General features: G+C 50.3%; 1 protein-coding gene across 4 annotated transcripts in view; it reads right to left on the reverse strand.

Moving 5' to 3' along the window:
- The window catches only part of rock2a (rho-associated, coiled-coil containing protein kinase 2a), a 74786-nt gene that overhangs the window by 41808 nt on the left and 14302 nt on the right, over positions 1 to 18676 (reverse strand). For all 4 annotated transcript variants that reach the window (XM_061244144.1, XM_061244135.1, XM_061244124.1 and 1 more), the window contains exon 2: positions 333 to 414. In XM_061244144.1, coding sequence (XP_061100128.1) covers positions 333 to 414 — 82 coding nt within the window. The remainder of the gene's footprint in view (positions 1 to 332; positions 415 to 18676) is intronic.

Consider the following 18676-nt stretch of genomic DNA (forward strand, 5'->3'; position numbering starts at 1 on the left):
CGCAAGGTCGGTGGTTCTAATGCCGGTGTAGCCACAATAAGACACAATAAGGCCCTTGAGCAAGGCCCTTAACCCTGCATTGCTCCGGGGGAGGATTGTCTCCTGCTTAGTCTAATCAAGTGTACGTCGCTCTGGATAAGAGCGTCTGCCAAATGCAATTAATGTAATGTAACGTAACATTAGAAATAATTTTACAGCTGTGTTTAAAACAGTTATTTCCCCCGGAACCCCCCTAACAATGTTGTAGTTTTGCGTCTGTGCATTTCAACCCCCCCCCCCTCCCCCCACAGTACTCAAATGAAAGTTAGGCCCTGGCGGGGGGAGTGACTCACATCGGTTCAGGAACGTCTCGATGTTCTTGTTCTTCCTCAGAGCGGGGAAGTCCAGGTCTAGGACCAGGGCGTTCATGGAATCCTGCAGGACAAGAAAAGCAGAATAATCATCGAACGTCAAATAAAAACAGCATAAACAACACGCGCGTGTGTGAAAACAGGATGTTCCTGTAGCAACCAGCAGAGTGGCAGCAGCTGTTTCTGAAGCAACGTTATCATCAGACACCATTTTTGGGAAATAGTCGGGTGTTCATTCACAGTCAGGGTGACGAAGCGGGGCACAACACAGTAGAGACAAGAGTTCGGTCCCAAAACGAATGAGATGTATCCATTTCGGGGGGAAAAAAATCATGTCTGTAAAAATAAAGAGAATACAATCTTAAAAAAGTAAAGGACTTTATATTATATATAAATATATTCTATAATATATTTTCAAAAGTACCAAGAAGAGTTGTGGCGTAAGTTTCGGTTTTAATGAAGAGTAGGTGTCATTCTTTAAAAATGTGGCTATGCTGCCTTGGAACTCTAACAAATACACTATAATAATACTAAACAATATTTAATAATATCTATAAAAACATAAAATAAGAAAAAGATTTTTAAGACTTGCTGATATTTAATCTCATCTGAAATCTAGCTGAAGTTGCATCAGTACCGGCGAAGAGGAACATGACGTTTTTCGAGACCGTGAGAGACACACTAGCACCACTGCGGTTGGCTCCAGTGTAGGTCATTCAGACCCGTTTTCTATTTAAAGTCAATGATACAATTGCGATACAAATACAGCAACACTTGGTGGACGAATCGGGGACAGATCTCTCTCTCTCACACGCTCAGTGGAGGAGCCACATCAGCTTCCCTACTGCAGTGTCTGACTCCGAAAGTACAACATGGCGGCACCCTTAAACCTGAGTTCCGGAGGGGAGTCTCCTTTTCAGGAGCCCACGGAGAGTCAGGGGGTGACGCAACAGGCACTCGGTCCATATCGCTCCCCAGCCTCTCGTGAGTACGCTCAGTCCACGTACAGGAATTCCCGCGGACCTAAGAGACTATTTAAGGGAAAGAGTCGAGCGTGGAAGCTGCACAGGAAGTGACACATCCCGTCCAAAACTTGAGAGATAATTAGGCCGGGACAGGAAGTGGGCTCTGCGACCGGTCTGCAAGTCACTTCCTGTGCCGCCGGGAGCGTTTCCTCAGCAACAGAGCAGCTGTAAGAGGCACTCGAGACCAGTGCATTCTGGGGAAACCAGTTACCAATTACCTTCTCTTTAGTGTTCTGATGGCTCAGTAAAACTATGCTGGTTCATTCCTGTACTTGAGCACAGTAAAAACTATACCGCCTGTGGCTGCTGCTTGTACAAATGTCAGATCAAGATATGATTGAGCTTATGAAATAATTAAAAACAGAAACTGGCACAAAATCCTGAAACAGATGGGCCCTTGTTGTGCACCCCTGGTTGAGACCCTCCATCGAACGTGGCCACCTGTCTGTCTGCCCCAGGTGCGGTCACGTCCCTTTGTGTGAAAATTGGGTGACTTTGGTGGTAAGAGCAGTCATCTGACAGTCAGAGGGTTGCCGGTTTCGATCCCGGTCTGGGTGTGTCGACGTGCTCCTCGACAAGCTGGTTGGTGCTTTGCATGGCAGCCAATCGCCGTTGGTGTGTGAGTGTGTGTGTGTGTGTGTGTGTGTGTATGAGAAGCATCAATTGTACAGCACTTTGGATAAAGGCGCTATATAAATGCAGACCATTTACCAGTTACAACACCAGGGGCAGCTCTCAAACAGAGGTCTGCAGAATACCGCCCCCCCCCCCCCCCCCACACCCCCCTCCCACTCAGGAGAAACAGGAAGTGTTCCGCGGCGTGACAGCCATTCCAGGCGTGCTTGCGGCGAGCAGGAGAAGATACGGAGCGGCCCGCGCGGCCTCCCACCGCCCGCGCGCGATAACCAGCTGCCAGGGGCCGCCCTGTCACTCACTGTGGGCGGGGCATGCGCAGGACACGCCCTGAAGCCCGCATCACAGACACTGCACAGCGGAACGGAGACAGAGAAACAGAGAGAGAGGAAGAAAGGAACACAGGGGGATAGACGAAAACAGACAGAAAGAGGCGACACCAAAAAGCAGGAAGACCCAGACAGACACACACAGACAGATACACACAGACACACACACAAAGACAGTCAGACACACAGACACACACACACAGACACACACACAGACAAACACAGACAGACAGACAGACAGACACACACAGAAATACAGACAGACAGACACACACAGAAATACAGAGACACACACACACAGGAGACACAGACAGACAGACACAGACAGACACGTTCACTCGTAAACTTAGCAAAAGAATAAAGAGTAAGAAGGAACTTGGCACCAGTCTAATAACAGGAATAAGAACACACTTTGACACACAGAGATAAGAATAAGACAGGAATAGACCTGCCACACGGATAATGAGGAGAATAATAAACTTGGCACGCGAACACAGTGCCCTCCACAAGCATGGGAAACACAGCGAAATTCTTCAGGCATTTGAGTTCAAAACAGGAATATGCGACGAAAGTACAGACAACCAAACCAGCCTATATTTAACGGCATTTACACGTGTTTACGTTTGACCCTTTTACAGAAACAGACGTTTTGTATTGAACCCCCCCCCCCTTTTTTCCGCTGTGCAAAAGTGAATCAACTGATTACCTTATCAATCAGCAATAAAGTTTCACATTTAGTCGCATTGACAATACAATAACTGCAACAAGTCTACTATGCATCAGACACCAAACGTTCGGGGAGTTATTTGGACATGTCTTTCAAGGGTTCGAATCCAACTCCCTTAAATATATCGCAAAAAAAAAGGAATGAAATAAAATGTCACCGTACGGTTCCCAAACGCTGGAGAGGGCCCTGTGGAACGGTAAGACCAATCAGGACCCTGCGTCAGGCAGAGACTGTGACAGGCTGATGAGACGAGGCCCGCAGCAGAGTACAGAAGAGGACAAAATAAAAGAACAGCCCCCCGTGCCCCCCCCCCCCTGGGCCCCGTCTCCAGGCTCACAGAGGAGAAAACAGGCCTTGCTCCCTCCCTCTCCCTCTCCCTCTCCCTCTCCCTCTCCCTCTCTAAACGGCTCCAGGCCCCATGTTTAAGCGTTTTTTATGGAATTCCTTCCTGGCGGATAAAAATAGCGGGCGGGAGCGGGGAGGGGGGGGGAGCGCGGTGCGGACGGACATGCCGATCGGTCTCGAAACTCAGCGCCGGCACGGCGGTAATCACCCCGCGGGGCAGTCCCACACGCACCCCGCCCCTCTGTGAGGCTCCCGCACGAGCCCCACCGCACACCCCCACCCCCCGCCTGTCAGTCAAACCTCAACACAGCCAGACGGGGAGGAGGAGGAAGTGGAGTGACCCCCCTTCCGTCTGGTCATAGGGTCACCGGGGCGGGGGTGGCAGGGGGGCAGCAGAACAGAGGGGGGGGGGCTAATGAGGCGTCCCAAACAAGGCCCCGTTCCTCACTCCATACCTCACTGGGGAAGCTGTCATTTCACCTGTAAAGAAGTGCTCTACCTACAGCCAATCAGAGCCTCCAGGGGCAGGAGGAAGGGCCCAGTTAATGGGCCTGCGGTCGGGGTTTAAACCTGCGCTGGGGAGAGGGCAGTTAAGAGCAGTGCAGCTCTGAGTAATGTAGGCTCTCTCTCTCACTTTCTCTCTCTCTTTCTGTACAGAGACCTCTGCTTGGTCACGTGTTCACCTGCTCCGCCCCAATTCCCCCCGACAAGCCAGCTTCACATTATCAGACCGAAAAAAAAAAAGATCTCGACCTGAGAGGAAAGGCCAACCACAGTCATGAGTCTCTTAACTCAAGTCTCCGCCATTTCCTGACACCTCGCTAGACTTGGCAGAGAACCACGCCCTGGCAGATGCAGACAGGCCCCGGACCTCGCCACAGGCCCCGCCCCTCACCGCAGACTCGCGTGCCGCTCAGGCCGAGAAGCATGAGGCATCAACCGAAAAAAACCCTGCGGTGCATTGTGGGCCAGGTTTGCCCTCCCTGAACCTCTGCAGCAGGACGCAGGGCTTCTGGAACTTTCTAAACAAATATTATGATGCGAGAGCAACGTGAGCTTCAACAATACGGAGAAGGCGCTGCGCTTGCAGTACGGACTCTAATGCATCATAATCCAACACTGAACTGTACACACCTGCACAGTACAACAGACAGGAGCAGTACAGAAATCTACTGGACTCCCCATCACGACAACATATCCATGAACTACGCACGACCGCAATGCACTTTATTAACTCATGTCAGTCACATAATACTGTTATTGTTTTGTTCTCCTAGTTGATTTGCCCTGTATGCTCGTCTGCCTGTGTATATGTCTATTAAATATGGAATGTCATAAATGGGAGCTATCAAGCTTTATTGAACCCAATTCTACCGGCTTGCTGTGTGGCAACAAAAGCACTTGACTTGACGGTCACAAACACCGGTCTGATATTTGGATTCTGAGGTGAAGCAAGCTAAATAAGATTTTACATTACTAATGAACTACAGTGTACAGTATATGCAAAATCCTTAAAGTACTTTGTAATACAATACTTTGGCATATCCAATGTTTCTTACGGAGGCTACATTATATAAATTTGAGATATTTTTGTTTTCATGCAAACCTAGCTGAATTCTCTATGCCTTGCCAGAAAGAATGAAAGAATGAAATGTTTATCATCAACTGACTGACTCATTTTTAAAATGCCAATGACTTTACCAAATGAAATTCTCTTTACATATCATAGTACCCGCAGATGTAAACAACAGTATTAGATTACTCCCGAGAGGATGAGGACGTCGTTCTCCTGTGAAATAACGATCTTGGGTGACGAAGAGCAGGGGACTCGGGCTGAAGAAAAGCTCACACGTCCGTGCCCCGATAAGGCTAAACGTTCACTCGCCTTTCAGAGCAAAACACCCGTCAGGATCCGGAGCGCACGCTCCCAAGCAGCAGTAAAGCAGAGCTCGTCTGTGACCTTAAAAGACGAGGCGCCGCGATCTGAACGGGTGGATCATTTACAACACTAAAAGCTGGACTCGAGCGATTCGATTTACCATAATAAAAGCGCAGCGAGTGACGTAGGGCTCTGCTTGGGGTTCAAAGGTCATAGGTTCCCAACGCGGCACCCTGGGAGAGCAGAAGCGGGGGGGGAGCTTTGGCGTGGTGCTACTGCATTGAAGACATCCCCTCAGTGCTGTTCACATAGCACACTATTTAACAACAGTGCATAGCACGCGCTTGTTAGCGTAGCACACTTCTGTTAGCGTAGCACACGCCTGTTAGCGTAGCACGCGCCTGTTAGCGTAGCACGCGCCTGTTAGCATAGCACGCGCCTGTTAGCATAGCACGCGCCTGTTAGCATAGCACGCGCCTGTTAGCATAGCACGAGCCTGTCTTTGTTAGCATAGCACGCGCCTGCTAGCATAGCACGCGCCTGCTAGCATAGCACGCGCCTGCTAGCATAGCACGCGCCTGTTAGCATAGCACGCGCCTGTTAGCATAGCACGCGCCTGTTAACGTAGTGTACTTCTGTTGGCATAGCACAGATCTCAGTCCTACTCTAATCCTCGCTGACACTCAGGCCGGATAATGCACACACTCCCCCTCACACTTTTACACACCTAGCTGGGTGACAGCACCCAAAATGAGAAAACAAAAAGTACAGGCTGTTTCCTAACCCAAAGACGCGCTTCGCTTGATTACTAAAGATAGAGAAATACTGCTGACTGTAAGGGGTAAATCGAGGATGAGATTGATTAGACGAACCCTCTCTCGCTCGCACACTCAGCAGTTTTCGCTTGGAGGGACAGTAAAAATAACTCCGCTCTAGTCACTGCGCTTGTTCAGGCAAGCAAGACATCATTCAAGCACTTATCTCTGTCATAGGGGGGTTTAAATCAGCCTGCCATGGTAAGAACGTCGCTTAGGTTAGTATTTTTAGCAGGGAAGATAATCTAACACCCTACTTTCTCACCCATAATTAAAGCGGAACCATCCAGGCCATCGTCAGCGTTCGACAGGATGCTGAAAACGCTTCATTCGGCTAACATTAGACCAATTAATCACAAGTCAGCCCCCAAAACACAGTCATGTACCGCAGAAGAGTAGCATCTCACTAGGCGTTAACACTGAATCATCTAACAACCCAACTGTAGTTCAAAATGGCTTCCCTCGATGAGCTGAAACAAATGCAGCTCATTCATGGAGAATCGGTTCAGAGAATGTGCTCTTATTTATCGCAGTGCACGCACGCTGTACGTCATAGTGACAGACCGGCACTAAGCCGAACACGGGATCGAGCAGGTGGGCTTTGCTGTCCAGACCGGCACTCTAACCACCGTGACCTTTGACCCTGGCGTGACCCCAGGGGTCGGGGTGAAAGAGGAATGCCAGATAGGGGCGTTGTACCTCCGAGACAGGCCTGCCCACACAGGCGCGATGCTAACCACCCCCCCCCCCCCCCCCCCCCCGCCCCAACCAGTCTACAACCCAGGGGTCACAGCCTGACCCCCCCCCCCCCCCGGAGAATCTGACCCGGGCAATCACCGAAAAACCCCAGTCCGACACCGACCGGGAATCTCCAAACATTCCTTGGAGAGCCGGGAACTGAGAAACTCCCTCTGCAGAAGGTTCCAGAGCCTTCCAGGGCCGGTCGTGACAGTCGGCACGTGCTGGTATGTACGTGACATTTCTACACGCAGAGCGCATTATTATCTTATCAGCCAAATCTACAGACAAAGACACAAGACCGGTGCAAATGTACAGCAAGCCTTAAAGCACTAATGCAAATACTGTGGCGAGGGTGCGTTTGTGGTGTGTGTGTGTGTGTAGTGTTGGCGCACGCTTACAGGTGTGTCTGCATGAGTGTGTGTGGTTTCTGTGCAGGTGGGCGTGTGTTTGTGTGCGAATGTGTGTGTGTGTGTGTGTGTGAGAGTGTGTGTGTGAGAGTGTGTGTGAGAGTGTGTGTGAGAGTGTGTGTGAGAGTGTGTGTGAGAGAGTGTGTGTGTGTGTGTGTGTGTGTGTGTGTGAGTGTGAATGTGAGTGTGTGTGTCCTGTGATCTTTATAAAACGTTTTTCGACATTAAGAAAGCACTTGAGCCTGAGTGGGGGTACCTGGGTTAAAAAAAATTTTTTTTTTAAAGAAGGTTGAAAACCCCTCTGTATAAAACCCGTCGACTTCCCAGCGAATTCGAGCGTTGCCATGGTTGCTCGCCACAGATTGTTCCGGACTCTCATGCCCGCCCACATTCAGGCACTACGGAGCGCTGCCTCCCACGAGACCGACGCATCGCCCTCCCTCACACGGCAACCGTTAACAGCGACCAATCAAAATCAGCCAGCTATTATGCACTGGCCTATCAGCACACAGACCCATCAAACAGTCGCCATATAGACCCATAGCCAATATACGGGGTTAGAAACATTCATTTCGAATTTAGATAATAAATTAATCTTTGTTTTGTGTTTGAGTTTAATTTAATAATAACAACAATATAAAAATACATTATTGTGATTGTATGCAAATATTTGTGCAGCACCTTTTGTACACTGGATGCATCACGAAGTGCTTCGCAGAACACAACGGAATTTATTCATTACAATTGCGTGTTTACAAGGGATTTATGACAGGCCTCCATTTTGTCTGTATTCCTTTTCGGGAGTTGCGTCTCCACGGCACTGGCAGGCGAGGAGAAGGTGACAGCTGCTTTCCTTCACGACACAACATTTGTATTCCCCTGCTCTTCGGAATCCAGACACACGGACAAAATAAACTCACTCTATAACTAATATAAGATAATCTCTAATGACAGAAGGCTGGAGCTGAGAACGGAGCGCTACGCCTTATTTAACCTGCTTACGACAACAGCTCGGCGTCGTGGGTAAAGGAGAGACGCAGAAGGCTTGCAGTGCGTCAGAGGAAATCAAGAGACTGTGCAAAGCCGTGGTTCCACTCCGGTTCAGTTTGTTTGAGAAATTAACCGAAATTACGTCAAGTAACCCATTATGGGTCATTATAGTTCATTTCTCGTATGAACTTTTCTTGTATCTTGTTAAGTGGAACTGAATCAAACCCAGCTGGGCAAACACACTGACAGACACTCGATGCGTAACCACACAAACAGGAAGTACATTACATTCCATTCATGGCATTTGGCAGACGCTCTTATCCAGAGTGAGGTACAGTTGATTAGACTAAGCAGAAGACAATCCTCCCCTGGAGCAATGCAGGGTTAAGGGCCTTGCTCAAGGGGCCAACGGCTGTGCGGGTCTTATTGTGGCTACACCGGGGATCGAACCACCGACCTTGCAGGTTCCAGTCGTGTACCTTAACCACTACGCTACAGGCGGCCCTGAAGTGGTTAAATAAATCTAAAAAGACGTTTTTGACCGTTCGATGGCCGAGTGACGCAAAGGCTAGCCCGTACATCCTTCAATTCATGCCGCCCAATCACTGGCCGAGGGGCCGACCCAAACCACCAATGAGGTGGCACGAAACGAATGATTCCGTGCCACAGATGGTCTAGTCTAACCAGATGGTCAACTTCTACTCACTATTTCAAAATATTCTAAAACAGCGGTGTCAAACAGCAGTCCCCGAGGGCCACAATGAGGGCAGAATTCAGCGGTTTCGCTCAGTCAGTCCCGTAGTCAAACAGGCCTTGGAAACACGGTGTGTGGGTTAAGCACCTCCGCGCTGAAACACAATGACACCCAGCAGGCACTGCAGCAGCCCTGTAGCCTTCGAGGCTGAGAAGCTCATTCCGGAAGGTTTCCGTTTGAACCCAGTTTCTGATACTTAACTACAGTTTGCGAGCATTCAGGAAGAGACTGAGTATTCGTCGACCACATCCAGTTTAGAATATCCGTAAGATGTCAAATAACTTCTGATCGGTGGGAATGCGCATCTAACCACCCGATTGGACGAACTGAATTGATGGACAGTGGCAGGGGTGTTTACGAACGCAGCGACAAGCACTGGAGGACAGGGTACAGAGTGCAAGCAAGGAAAGCGGCAGCTTTTTTGGGCCAGTGAAAACGGTAGGTTCTACGGGCTCTGGTTGAAATTCGGACCGCACCAGCTCCGATGCCCAACAGGGGGGTGTGTGAGGGGCCAGGGGGCGGAAGGGTTCGGTGGGTGAGTCTGCGTTCCACGGCTCTCTAGCGCCCCCACACGGGCGTGAAAGGAAGGAGCAGGAAACTCCAGGAGTTTTGGAGGAAGACCACGGCTGTCTGAAGGGTTCTGAATCAGCAGGGGGACAGAGCATCGGCTCGGCAGTGAAGCGGAAACGCACGGCGCGCGTTAGGGTGCCGCACTCGTAGTAAAACATTTCATTAAAATAAAATAAAAACTCAAACGGAAGAGTGGTGAGGTCGGCAGGGAAAGCGCCGCTCCGCACCGATCACCATGGAGACTAAAAGTAAGGAAGTCCATGTGACATTTTCTCCTGTGCGTCTCATTCCCAATACCACCGCGCATTTCAGGGCCAATGAGGGCACCACAAGAGGCCTGCTTACAATGACCTGTGTGTGCGTGTGCGTGTGTGTGTGTGTGTGTGAGCGTGTGTGAGTGTGTGAGTGTGTGTGTGCGTGTGAGCGTGTGTGTGCGTGTGAGCGTGTGTGTGCGTGTGAGCGTGTGTGTGCGTGTGAGTGTGTGTGTGCGTGTGAGCGTGTGTGTGTGTGTGTGTGAGCGTGTGTGCGTGTGTGTGTGTGTGTGTGTGTGCGTGTGAGCGTGTGTGTGTGTGTGTGTGTGAGCGTGTGTGTGTGTGTGTGTGTGTGTGTGCGCGTGTGAGCGTGCGTGTGTGTGTGTGTGCGTGTGTGTGTGTGTGTGTGTGTGTGTGCGTGCGTGCGTGCGTGCGCGTGAGTGTGTGAGTGTTTGTGTGTGAGTGTGTGCGCACACACAAGGACAGAGCTATAATCATTTAGATGCATCTGTGTTTCTGTGGGGGCGACATGGCTCAGGCAGTAAGAGCAGTCGTCTTGGGGTTGCCGGAGGGTTGCCGGTTCGATCCCCCGCCCGGGCTGTGTCGAAGTGTCCCTGAGCAAGACACTTAACCCCCAAATGCTCCTGATGAGCTGGTTGGCACCTTGCATGGCAGCTAATCGCCGTTGGTGTGTGAATGGGTGAATGGGAAGCATCAATTGTACAGCGCTTTGGATAAAGGCGCTATATAAATGCCAACCATTTACCATTCACTGCAAATATCAGACCTGTAAGTGTCACAGCATCAGAAGCGTGGCTTAATATCAGGGCATTGAACCTGTTCTCCACACACTAACCCAGCCTGCGCTCCCACTCCAATACCCAGAACAGCCTCCAATCAAGACCAGCAAAGCCCTGAGCTCAGAGGCACCTGGCAACAAGAGTCAGAGGAGCTGAACACTCTCACACTCTCACACTCTCACACTCTCACACTCTCACACTCTCACACTCTCACACTCTCACACACTCACACACTCACACACTCACACCTTATCGATCGCTCTGACACACTCACACACACTCACACACTCACACACTCACACACTCACACACTCACACACTCACACACTCACACACTCACACACACACACTCCTCATCGATCCCTCTGACACACACACAGACACACCTTATCGATCGCTCTGACACACACACACACACACACACACACACACACACACACACACACACACACACACCCCTCACCTGCCTTTTCTGGTTTTCATTCACACTCAAAGAAGGGGTCCGAATGTGCCGAAACGCCCTTATTTTAAGTTCGTTAAAAAAACTGCTTTGCAAGGCATTTACACAGCAGGGCTGGCTCATGACCGTCGGACTCGACTTTGAAGTCCATATCAAGGGCGTTCCGTCTTATCTGCACCGGGCCGGCGGGGGTGCGGGTTTAGCTTTAGCACAAGGCTGACAGACACAATATCAGCCATCGAGGTCAGGCCCGGAGAGCGTTTTCAGTCAGGCCGAAGAGAGTCAGGGGTCGCCGTGCGGCACTGACTCCAGTTCAGCCGTTAGTTTCAATGACTTTGAGCACCTACAGTACTTCATCAATTATTTAAAAAAAAAGAAATTTAAAAAGTTCACTCGCCGCTGCGCGTTAGAGCGAATGAAAACACGGGCGGTCTGACTGATTAAAAGCCCGTAATGAAGGCGGAACGGCCCTTACGCACAGCCTGAGCGCCCGGCCATTAATTCGGCATTACGAGGGCATATCGTCCCTGCGCAGATGTTAAGTGTCTAATTAAAAGCCCATTAACAGTGTGTAATACGTCAGGAAACAGGCCCTTCGATTACCGGCGGAAGAAACCGGAACACGCAGGGCCGTTCCCCTGGGACCGGGAACTCTTACACGGGCTAACAGCGCACGCTGTGCGAGAGGCTCCGGAAGTTTCTGCCTTCGGTTTCAGAGAGATCTGCCCGCAGGAAGCAGAAAAACGGCCATTGTGGCTCAAAACCGCAAAATAACGCGAGAACACGAAGAGTTTGACCAGATAAATGGCTTCAACCTGAATGCTTGACCTGACCACATGGCTGGAAGTGACCACAGAGAGCTGGACCAGACCGCAGGAAACACAACACAACCACAGATCAAAGAACGACTGCAGGGCAGCCTGTAGCGTAAAGGTTACACAGCTGTTGGGCCCTTGAGCAAGGCCCTCAACCCCTCATTGCTCCAGGGGGGATTGTCCCCAGCTTAGTCTAATCAACTGTAAGTCGCTCTGGATAAAAGCATCCGCTAAATAACTGTAATGTAGCTCATGTACTGTAATGTGACTGTTCATGCAGGCGGATAACATTAAGCAGGGAGACGGCTGCACAGGTAGACTCAGGATAGAGAATACTTGGAGCAGAATCATTCCAGCAGAATGAGGAGAGACCATACAGCTGTGCAACTAAACTCAAAGCAGATACCTCATAGCTGTACAGCTAAGCTAAGAGCAGAGATACCTCAAAGTTGCACAGCTGTACAGCTAAAGTCAGCAGATACCGCACAGCTGCATAGCTAAACTCAGCAGAGATACCGCACAGCCGCACAGCTAAACTCAGCAGATACCGCACAGCTGCATAGCTAAACTCAGCAGAGATACCGCACAGCCGCACAGCTAAACTCAGCAGATACCGCACAGCTGCATAGCTAAACACAGCAGCTGAATTGGGGAGAACAGATAGCACGCAGCTAATCTCAGAGGGAGAGAGTCTGTGATTTCAGTCTGAATTGTCAATGGCCAGCCAGCAGGAACTGGCAGACGCCCACACAGCGACAGAGAGGGTGCAGAGAGAATAGGAGTGTGGACACGACTGAGTGTGTGTGCGTGAGTGTGTGTGTGTGTGTGTGTGTGAGAGAGTGTGTGTGAGTGAGTGAGTGAGTGAGTGAGTGAGAGAGTGTGAGAGAGAGTGTGAGAGAGAGTGTGAGAGAGAGAGAGAGAGAGAGAGAGAGAGAGAGAGAGAGAGAGAGAGAGAGAGAGTGTGTGTGTGTGTGTGTGAGTGTGCGTGCGTGCGTGTGCGCGTGTGTGTGTGTCAGGGGGGGCATGACAGAGGGGCAGGAGGGTGAGTAATGAGTCAGACTGAAAAACAAAAGCCTTAACCACAGCCTGTCCTCACCTCCGCTAATGCTAATGCTAACGCCCCCTCCTCCCAACAGACAGCGGGCTAAAAATACAGCCTGAGTCAGCCTTCACACACACTCACACACACACACACACACACACACACACACACACACCATCAGGGTCTCTGCATCTCCGTCAGTGCCTTGTTGTCTGCATTGTTGTCCTGTGGTGAGTTTGTTAGAGCTCAGATCTCCCTCTCGCTGGTAGGTAGAGTTCATTCAAAGCAGACAGTTACAGCTGTGGGCATAATATCTGATGCAATGCCGCCTAATTACACGTGTAGAGCTCTGTTCTGATGATGAAAAAACTGTGTCGACATGGATGGGCTTATGCAAGCACAATGGCTGCAGGGCACCAGCGGATATGTAGAAAGGGTCTTTAAAACCAGATAGTTTTTTTTTTTTTTTAGTTTTTTTTTTTTTGCCATTTGGTAGACGCTCTTATCCACAGCGACGTACAGTTGATTAGACTGAACAGGAGACAATCCTCCCATGGAGCAATGCAGGGTTAAGGGCCTTGCTCAAGGGCCCGACGGGATTAGAACCACTGACCTTGCGTGTCCCAGTCGTTTACCTTAACCACTACTCTACAGGCCGCCCGTATAAGACTTATGAGACTTTATCTGCACATTGCAGGATAAAAAGTGCATTTCTACTGCAGGGAGATCTGTATTTACAGGAAGTGCATTTGTACTGCAGGGGAGATCCGTATTTACAGGAAGTGCATTTCTACTGCAGGGAGATATGCATGTGAAGGAAGCGCATTTCTACTCCAGGGGAGATCTGTATTTACAGGAAGTGCATTACTTCAGGGAGATCTGCGGGACATATATTGCAGGTAGTCTGAAGTAGAAAGCTGACTTCTGAAGGACGGCAAAGTCACTGACTGCACACTTGTGCAGCCTCTGGTTGCCAGGGGTTACGCAGCACAGTACATTACGCTGCAATGAACAAGCAGGCGATGACTGACAGCTCACTCCAGCCCCTCCCCCCTGGGTACAGAGTGAGGGCTGACACACGACAAGGCAGGAAAACCACAAGCACCCCCCCCCCCCCCCCCCCCCACCCCCCCTGCAAACTTCACACTGCATACCAACACAGCGACCGCAAACAGACCGCGGACACTCATGTTACACGACTGCCATTTACAATTAGCACACGCTCTTATCCACAGCAGCCAACACAGAATCTGCATGTCTCACATAGCAGCCATTTACACAGTTGGACTGCAGACATAGGCTCGGACATGATCTGACAGAGGCACGACCGTGAACGTATGTCAATGCATCAACATCAGTTTACCACAGTATTTAGACTGTAAAGCAATTCAGTAAGTACCCGGCCAACTCGAAACATTCTGACAATGCGGCTGCCATGTTTGCGGCAATGTTAAGACCATTCGCAAAACATTTCGGGAACACTGGAGGAACGTTTCGTGGTGGCCCTATATGCTGCACAACGGCAGTGTCCTACAAGGGAGTCAAACCCACAGCCTTTAGTTCAGAAGCCCTGATCTCACCCCACTACACTCCACCAGCCTGTGTTCAGAGAAAGCAAAGCAGAACTGAGCCATCTGCTGAATCACCCAACACTTCCTCTGTAGCCTGAAATTAGGCCTTGTTCAAGGACGCCTTGGTTTCTCTACTCTATAATCGTGGATTTTGCTCAGCCACAGGGGTTGACCATATTAGACCGCGGTGCCATTTCTGTACAGTGAGAAAGGCTGACCGCGTTGGACCATGATGCAATTTCCCTACAGTGAGAAAGGCTGACCGTGTTGGACCATGTTGCAGTCCCTACAGTGAGAAAGGCTGACCGTGTTGGACCATGTTGCAGTCCCTACAGTAAGAAAGGTTGACCATATAGGACCATGGTACAGTTTCCCTACAGAAAGAAAGGTTTATGGTATTGGACCATGGGGTGTAGGTTCCCTGCAGTGTGAAAGGTTGACCTTGCTCGACCATGTTGCGGTTTTCTCTAGTGAGAAAGGTTGACGGTTCATTTCCTAGATAGAATGCTGCTGTACCCTAAAGCAAAGCACTTAACCTCAACTTAACCTGAATTGCGTCAGTATGTATCCAGTTGTATAAATAGACGTTACATAAAAAATGCCAAGAGTTGTGTAACTCCAGAGGAAGCACCTGTTAAATGCCAGTAACGGTTTCAGAGCAGCAGTGAATGGGAATGCATTTGGAAATATGTATTGTAAGCATTAATGTGTAAACGGGGGTGGGGATTGACAGCAGGTGACCGTGCCCGATCGACCATCTGTATTTACAGGAAGTGTCATCGCGCCGAAGAAAAGTTTTGCAGCTCATTGGACAGACTCCTCTCTTTCCCACAGGGTAAACAGCGCCTCTCTCGCTCAGTCTCCCTCCCTTTCTCGCTCTGTCCTTCGATCTCCCCCTCCCTCTCCCTCTCCCTCTCCCTCTCCCTCTCTCTCTCTCCCTCTCCCTCTCCCTCTCCCTCTCTCTCAGCATAACCCAGCTCAGCTGAATCTGGTCCTCAGGTACGGCGTTCTGAGCGCGTTGCAGGCCAGCGCTAGCGGGGCGGGGAGGAGGAGGAGGAGGAGGAGGAGGAGGAGGAGAGGCTGAAGGTCATTAGGAGAGGCTCAGCGCTGCAGTCAGTCAGTCACGCAGCCTTATACGGCAGTGTTTCGCCCAGCCTCACTCCGCTGGCACCCGCCGCACCGCCGGGAAGCAAACCTGACATAAATTCAGCCCCGGGACGCGTCACAAGGGCCCGAGCCAAGGAGCAAGATCTCCCCAAAAAACCGGAGAATACCTCCTTCTACAGGACACGGCTCCTCTACAGCCACTGGCAGGGCTCAACTGGGCGTCCCGCCACCCAACCCCCACCCCAAACCCAGCCCCCTACGTCCCCATCACTCTCATACGCGTCTCTCGGGTCCTTGGCTCAGGTTATTCTGCATAGTTTATGATTCTTTAATGACTGTTATTCCCTGTGCATTATGGTCTGTATCCAGCTTCTATGAGCTTGGCAAAGCTAACGCTGCTTAGAGCTCACTGGGTTGGGAGCGAAAGCTACATGAACATGGCGTTTTGTGGTGACCTGAAGCTTTCAATGCTGTTTGGGGGTGTCAGTCCAATTCTCACACTACGCATAGCAGTGCCGTAACCCACCTATTCAGTGCAGGTTGAAGCCGACAGCTTCTTCGTACATAAGGACGATGAGCAAATTGTGATGTCTTACAAGCAGAAAGCTGAGTGATAAAAACCACAGCATAAACTGAATAGGCCTACACAGCAATAACAGTTTCATAGCCTACTACACCTGGACCGTCATTAGTGATTAGTGTTAACATAATGCACTCAAAGGAAGGATATAAAGGTTTTTCCAAGTTAATGATTTTTTATTTTTATGTTGCTGAATTACATGTAAAATGGAAGTCTGGAATGAAACCAGAACGGGGCTGTGCGCGGTTTAATGACCGCTAACTGCGAGGCTAATTCGCTGCCACTGGGGAAAACACCGTCGCACGCGGTTAATTCCAGAAAAAATCTGAAGGTCGCTTAATTAAAAATACTTAAAATACTGACGCGGTAGAGCTCGCTTAGCGCCATAGCCCACACCGCGGATTTGTTTTGATGCGGTCGCCCTGGAGAACAACACACTGCGCTACGTAAACGAAGAAAGCGACACACGACTGTAACGCAAGTCCGATGTGAGTCAGAGCTGCCGCGAGCTTTTGTTTACACGGGCAAACGCCAGCGGAGGTCAAAGGACGGCGTTTCGATATTCCCGCTCCAAAAACACTTCCACTTTCTGACGCCGGAGCTGCAGTCCGCAGACCAGGCTCAGAGGCAAGCCAATAAATATATATTTTTTTTTAACATGAGAAAGTTCTAGAAACCTTTTTGAAAAAGCGCCTTCCTATCTCTCCATCGCTCAGACCGCTCCGTTTCAGTTCGCCGACCCACTTATTAAATTCCGCTTGTTTTTATTGCAATTTCTCATGAGGCATTTAGAACCACTTCCAAATCATTTGTGCTCAGGCGTTTCACTAATTCACTTTCACGTTTATGGTATTTTCCCCGTCTCGCGTACTCAACGCACTGTTCTTTCAGGTTTTATCTGTACGCTCTTTGTGTCAGACTGTTGTAGGGAAGTGATGGGAAACAGGGTGATAAGTAAAGTAAGCCTGTCATGAAAGCATCCCCAATAAATCAGTTTAACGCTGCGGCCGCCTCTTTGCAATATCAGAGTCTTGAACTCCTCTCTCAGCGGCGCAGCGCGGCGCAATCGCTACAGACCCACACACACACACACACACACACACACACACGCGCGCAAAAAACATTAACTATTTAAATTGCGAATCCGGTAACAGACGGCAGCACACTATCGCTGGACAGAGACGATGGTGCATAAACAAATTCAGGAAATTCAGCTAAAGTTACTGAGAAAAGCTCTTCTAAACCATACCAAATTAGTCACAAATCGAGAAACAAGCCAAATATCTGCTCACTGTTATCCAGCGGTTTATGAACCACACTTCAGGAGCACAGCTCATCAGGACAGAGCGTTATGGACCAATCAAGACGCAGCAGTACTGACCAATCTGGACAGAGCAGTGCTGACCGATCAGGACACAATGGACCCAACACACGGACACACGGACACACATCTCTGGTGCAGAACCCACCCTTGCAGCTCCATCATAACACTAACACTGGATCTTGGTATCCAGCGACCAGGAAAGCGGTTCAGTGCACAGGGAACGACTCGGTGTTACTCAAGAGTGCTAATGTTCACCACACAGCTTCAATCACCACAATCACACAACACACACTGCGTACAGTGGTCCAGAAACTGCGATATTATCACAGTTTTACATTTAAACAAGTGTTTTCTTAGACCGACAGCATGAGCACTTGTGAAAGTGCGCTGTGTGAAAACAGACCTGGGGGGGGGGAAAATAACACAAAGACCCGAAACCAGAGTACTGCTAGACTTTAATGGGCCTTTAATTAGGGGCTAATTCCACACAACTTCCTGCTGGCTGCAGCTGATCTCCAGCTCTCTCACACACACACACACAGACACACACACACACTCACACACACACACAGAAACTTGTAGGTGGATTAAGCCCTCTAAGCCAACATGCACAGAAAATTCTTGTGATTCTAAACTGCTCCCATTGGCGGTATAGGTAAGTTACTCTGGGCGGTAGAGGGCAGTTATGCTGGGCGGCAGAGGGCAGTTACTCTGGGCGGCAGAGGGCAGTTACTCTGGGCGGCAGAGGGCAGTTACTCTGGGCGGCAGAGGGCAGTTACTCTGGGCGGCAGAGGGCAGTTACTCTGGGCGGCAGAGGGCAGTTATGCTGGGCGGCAGAGGGCAGTTACTCTGGGCGGCAGAGGGCAGTTACTCTGGGCGGCAGAGGGCAGTTACTCTGGGCGGCAGAGGGCAGTTATGCTGGGCGGTGCGGGGCAGTTACTCTGGGCGGCAGAGGGCAGTTACTCTGGGCGGTAGAGGGCAGTCACCTTCCAGTACCTAGTTGTCCATCGCCCCCTGCGTGCGTGCGTGCGTGCGTGCGTGCGTGTGTGTGTGTGTGAGTGCTTGAGCATGCGTGTGTGTGTGAGCGTGAGTGTGTGTGTGTGTGTGAGTGCTTGAGCATGCGCGTGTGTGTGAGCGTGAGTGTGTGCGTGCGTGCGCACA

This window comes from Conger conger, chromosome 1 (genome assembly GCF_963514075.1).
Source record: "Conger conger chromosome 1, fConCon1.1, whole genome shotgun sequence".
In the NCBI taxonomy this organism is placed as follows: domain Eukaryota; kingdom Metazoa; phylum Chordata; class Actinopteri; order Anguilliformes; family Congridae; genus Conger; species Conger conger.